Here is a 5,601-nt window from a genome sequence, read left to right as displayed (position 1 = left end):
GGTAATGCCAACATGTGATGCTGAGCCTCCATGATTGAAAGAACTGAGGTGCAATGAAAGAGACATTGTGAGACGCTCACGCAATTTCAGTCCAGTGAAGGTAAGACTAGAGTTCGGTCTTAATTTGAACCAAGGCACTTTAACGGAATGTGATTTAACGTCCGTGACGAAAGAGCTGATATTCCTCAGATCAGATTCTTTCTTCCATATACTATAGACACGTTACAGTTGTGTTGTCTCTTTGTTCTGTTTATTCTGCCGTTGACATATCTCCGCACTATTATGACCCAGAAGAGGAACTGCCACCCTCTGACCTCGCCCCAATGCCTGCCTCAAGCTTTTCCAGAACTCCTTCTTGTTTTTTTGGTCATCGTCCCATTTGAGGTACGTGTTTCTGCTGAGATGTTTCCTCAGAACGTACATATCTTTAAGCTGATCTTCCGTGACGGGTTTCAGTAGGATAAGAATTACTCCACACTGGTTCTCCAAGAACGTCCAGAACATGGCCAACTTTAGCTCAAAAGAACACCACTTGCTCTCGATAAAGCTTGGGGAAAGGATGACGAGAGCGTTACGGCTACAGCAGATACCGTTGTAGAAAATGTTTTCCAAGATCAGCTTGCCCGCTTCGAAGTTTCTGAAATGGACGCAGAGCTGAAAAGACGGTACGCCGTTTTCCAGTTCCGGAAGCAGCTCATTCCTTACCCATTCCTCGTCTAAACTGGAGTGTATGACGAAAGCATCGTAGGTATTCTCTGTCACTGACAATTGGTAGTCTCGGCGGCAAAAACAAAAAAACAGAAAGCAGTATTTAAAGTAGAGGTGGTACATCAGCAATGCAAGAAACATAATGACCACAATGACCAACAGGCTGATATATATGAGAGTCCAGCTGCAGTTCAAGTGGACTTCCCTAAGTAGCGTGCCCTGAAGGTGTTCTGGTGTCTTGCACGTCATAAGAGTACTGAAGTTTAGGTCTTTGGCGCTTTGTTCGTTGACCCACACCAAAAATTGCTCCTGGGTGCATGAGCAGTCATAAGGGTTCCTTGAGAGGTCCACTTTCGCTAAGCTTCTTGATAAAACCTGGAGCGTACCATTAGACAAACCCTGGATGTTATTACCGCTTACATTGAAATGCCATAGAGCAGAAAGAGAAAGCAGAACAGGTGGCATGAGTTCTATCAACTTGTTCTTGCTCAGGTTCAGGACTTGCAGCCCTTTGAGGTGTTCAAACGTTTCGTTGGGTATGTGCTGTACGTCGCAAGAGGACATGTCAAGAAGACGAAGGCTACTTAAGTTATGGAAAACAGAGCCTAATACGTCAGGGGCAAATGTGGTATGAGATACACGTAGCTCCACTAGATTGTAGAGTCCACAGAAAGAACAGTGAATCATAAAATGGCACGACGTGTAGGACAGATCAAGATAAGTCAGATTGTTCAGAGACATAAATATTGGAAACTGTCCGACACTGTCCACCTTGGAGTGACTCAGATTTAGTGACAGAAGGTGGGGCATATCCAGAAAAAAACTCCTCAGGCCGATGTACGAATTATAGCTAAAATCCAGGTGTTTGAGGGACGTCCCGGGAACTTGCTTCTCACAGCACGCCACCATCATGAGTTTATTATTACTCAAATCGAGTACCTCTAGTGTGTTCACTCCAAGCAGTGAGTGGTAGAAGGTGGTGAGCCGTTCGTTGTTTGTTATCCGGATCTCCTTAAGTTGTTTTAACTTGGAAAAGATGAAGGAAGGTACCGTGGTGATGAATGTTTTTTGGAGTTCAAATCTCTTCATATTTGACGTAAAAGGACTATTATCGAAGCCGTACAAGCTGGCGTGTATGAAACGCAGAGATGTGATGTTTTCCATGCAGTCGAAAAAGGTATAAGTATTCTCTAAAGAGATGTGATTGATTGTCACCTCCTCGACATCCACCCCGCATAATCCTTCAAAAAGATTTTCCTTGAAGTAAATCTGCGTACGATACATCCTATAATGTCCAAGCACTAGCTTCTGCACTTGAAGACCCGAGAGGGAATTTAAGCAGGCCCTCATAATATCTTCATGATAAAAGCAACCTTTTAGGTGTAGCATTTGGAGAGCAACGAACCAAAAAGCACCGGGATCAATGAAGTGTATGGGATTCTGAGACAATATGAGACTGAGGTTTGATGTATTGGCCCGTCGTAGATTTTCCACATCTTCCCGGTTGATCTTGGAGATATTGTTGGCACGAAGATCGAGAGTATGAAGATGAAATAAAAAGGAGGGGACGTAGAGGCGGTCGATCCTGTTTTTTGCAGCATTTAATTCCTGCAGCGAGCGGAGATGCTCTACGCGAAGTTCGGAAAGGGATGCAAGAGATGTCTCCACGACAACAAGTTTTGTTAGAGAATAGAGACCAGTGAAGGCCACTTGGGACCAATGCTTGATTGGGTTTCCGGTGAGGATTAAAGTATGCAAAGTGCCAAGGCCAGCAAATGTATTGTCTTCTATTGAAGTTATACCACACCTGCAGAAAGAAACAGATAGGATGTGTAATATGCTAAGGAAATGTGAGAGTATATATCTGGGCAAAATGCAAAAAACTTATACCGTACTTCCCTACAATACATACACATTGGGGGGGATTTATCAAAACTGGAGCAGACAATACCTGGAGCAGCTGTGCATGGTAACCAATCAGCGTCCACCTTTCATTTTCAAAGCTTAACTGAACAAGCAGAAGAGAGAAGTTGATTGGTTGCCATAGGCAACTGCTCCAGATTTGATAAATTCCCCTCATTGTCTCTTTAAAATGCTGCAAGTACAGAAACATACCTGGTGATCTGCCAGAAATCCACTAATTTCCTAGTTTGCTGTGTGAGCTGACCATAATGCCCCTTCTGCATTGGAAATCCAAGCATTGTTCCCAGTTTTCCTCCTTATGGAGATGAGGAGAGGTGTTCCGTAGACCAATATATGACCTACCGTTGTCTTTGAAGTTTCTCATTCATCCAGTTCATAGCATATCTAGTAGCAGCTAGGCACTTGTTCTGTAATGTTAATGACCGTTTACCACTCATCTAAGCAGGTTCCTCGGCTCAATTGAGCATCAGAACTATACCCCGGCTATAAATGCTAAGGAATGTTCCTGGCACCTATTTGAACTGAAGCAGATACTTTTGTTGAGTGGCAAAACATCTTCTACACTGCAGAGGAAGTCCAGATGAATGTGTCTAATTAGTGTTGTCAGCCCTTCCCAGCCCTTTTCCTCCTTATGGAGATGATGAGAGGTGTTCTGTAGACCAACACCAAGAATTGCTCCTGGGTGTAAGAACAGCCATAGGGGTTCCATTAAAGGTCCACTTTCACTAACCTTTTTGATAAACCCTGGACTGTATCATTAGATAAACCCTGGATGTTGTTTTAGCTACAACGCCTCATTTCCTGCCTCCCTTCCCTGCTATTCGGATCTCCTGGTTATCGACCCCTGGCTTGCCTCACCGTTTATGATACTCGCTGCCTGCCTCGACCCGGACTGTACTCTGACAACGCATTTTGGATTATCCTTTCTTGTACCTCAGCCTGGACTCTCCTTCTGGGATTGATCCCTGCTATTGGGTTCCAATCAAGCAAACAGGGGGACTTCGCTCCTTCCCTAACAAGATCACATCACTTTATTATAATGGAAATCTAGCACAGTTATCTATTGTTATGTGGAAAATGAAGATTGTACCTCGTGAGATCGAGAATCTGGAGTCGGGATAGTCTTGCCAAACCGCTGATATGCTTAAGAGGATTAAAACTAAGATCTAGGCTCTTCGTCTCTTTAGGCAAATCCGCAGGAACGCTGGATAAGTTGCAGTTACAACAGTTTACGGAGACCTGATGGATTTCCTGTAGTGAAAAGGATAACGATATTAACTTATTTGTAGCTTTTATACATTGGCCAGTGGCGTAACAACCGCCATAGCGACCCAGGCGGCCTCTATGGGGCCTGGCCACAGGGGGGCCTGGCCAGGGCATCCCTCTGATGCCGTGTGGGCCGCCTGGGTCGCTATGGCATATCAGTGTGCTGGCTGTCACTGACACAGCTCCGCAGCGGCTGTGTCAGTGACAGCCAGCAGCTGCGGCAGAAGAGGCCGGTTACACCAGTGTTCGATCGAGAGTTCGAACTCATCGAGTTCTCGGACCCCCGCAGTGAAGGAGGAGGCAGGGCCCACCTAAGAGCAACCCCGACTCCTCTTACATCACTGGCCAGCGACCTAAGAGCAGGTGGGGCCAGTGATGTAAGAGGAGGCGGGCCCGTCGATAGAAGGAGGCGGGGCCCGGGGACAGAAGAAGAGGGGGGGCCCAGCGACCACGGAGCCGGACAGTGGTGACAGGTAAGGTGTGCAGCCCATCTGAGACCCTGCAGAGCCCACTATAGAGAATCTATGGTGGGCTCTGCAGGGTCAGCCTCAGGTGGGCTCTGCAAGTGGCATAACTAGCAATTTTGCTATGGGCCCTGTGATTTCTAGTTACGCCCCTGACATTGGCCCTAAACAGATTAAAGCCCAGCTCCGGGCACCCAGCTTAATACACAGATACGCCGCCATCAAATGATTTGTATTTCTGTCCATTCATTTGGGATATTTATACAGCACGCCTGGAGACTTGGCATCGCTCTACTGCAATTTGGTAATACAAGTAGGTTTTGTCCCCGCTCCCAACATTTCATTGGGCAGTGAATGAGAAGAAGAAGACTGATGATGCCAGCGTTCTGCTCTCTCCTTAACTCAGCAAGCTCTTCGCTAGTAGAAATGAGATCGTCTTCAGACCGAACCCGGTCAGAACCTGAGCTCCCCCGAACACGGTAGGGGCCAATCTCGAACGCAGAAGGAAGATCCTTCTGTGCCCCCCAACCAGCTGCTTGTGGGGAATTTTTAGACACGGGCCTAGTGCTAGAGGGGCGGTTCTAGACTATTTTGCACCCTAGGCAAGACCACTGCGGCGGCCCCATTATCCTGCCAGCTAGGTTCCGCATGCAACAGGAGGATGAAATTTAATTTGAAATAGCCAATGGCAGACTGGCTATTAAAACCCCCACCCACTGAGCAGAGGAGGGCAGGCCTGAGAGAGAAAGTTGTCTTTCAGTTCCGCTCCTCTTCTTAGTGGGCGGGTGCAATAGCCAGCCTATTGGCTTTCGCAATTTGAAATAGATGGGGGGTGCCGTTGTGGTTGAGTGCGCCCTAGTCGGCTGCCTAGTTTGCCTAGTGGTAGCACCGGCCCTGCCTATTAACCTTCCAGCATATCTTTGGAGTGTGGGTGGAAAACCATGCAAGCACAGGGAGGACATGTCCTTTCCAGGTAAGCCCTTTAAACCATGAGCAAAACAACACCTCCCTTCGCACCCTATTGGCGCAATTCATAAGGCTTCACGCAAGAACAAAAACTTTTATTTTCAGCCATGTGACTGCACTTTTCAAATCTCATTAAAGGAGAAGTATGGGGTCAGGGCTTTTCCCGATAGTTCTCCTCAGGGTAACGGGAGGACACAAACTAGCGCCCTCCCGTCACCCTAGGCTCAGTATATAGGGAGCTACAGCTCGCGGTATACTGAGACGCCGCAGCCGG

The 5,601-nt window shown here is 47.0% G+C and overlaps 1 protein-coding gene across 1 annotated transcript in view; it reads right to left on the bottom strand.

The window, feature by feature from the left end:
* Window positions 1-222: 222 nt before the first annotated feature.
* Window positions 223-5,601, bottom strand: part of LOC108794768 (toll-like receptor 4) — a 9,507-nt gene continuing 4,128 nt past the window's right edge. Inside the window, exons 3-4 of the mRNA XM_018565865.1 lie at window positions 3,722-3,882; window positions 223-2,515 (exon numbers count right to left, since the gene is read on the bottom strand). Coding sequence (XP_018421367.1) covers window positions 223-2,515; window positions 3,722-3,882 — 2,454 coding nt within the window. The remainder of the gene's footprint in view (window positions 2,516-3,721; window positions 3,883-5,601) is intronic.

This window comes from Nanorana parkeri, unplaced genomic scaffold, assembly GCF_000935625.1.
Source record: "Nanorana parkeri isolate BGI_ZX_2015 unplaced genomic scaffold, ASM93562v1 scaffold897, whole genome shotgun sequence".
Lineage (NCBI taxonomy): Eukaryota > Metazoa > Chordata > Amphibia > Anura > Dicroglossidae > Nanorana > Nanorana parkeri.
This window is presented reverse-complemented; position numbering and strand designations above follow the sequence as displayed.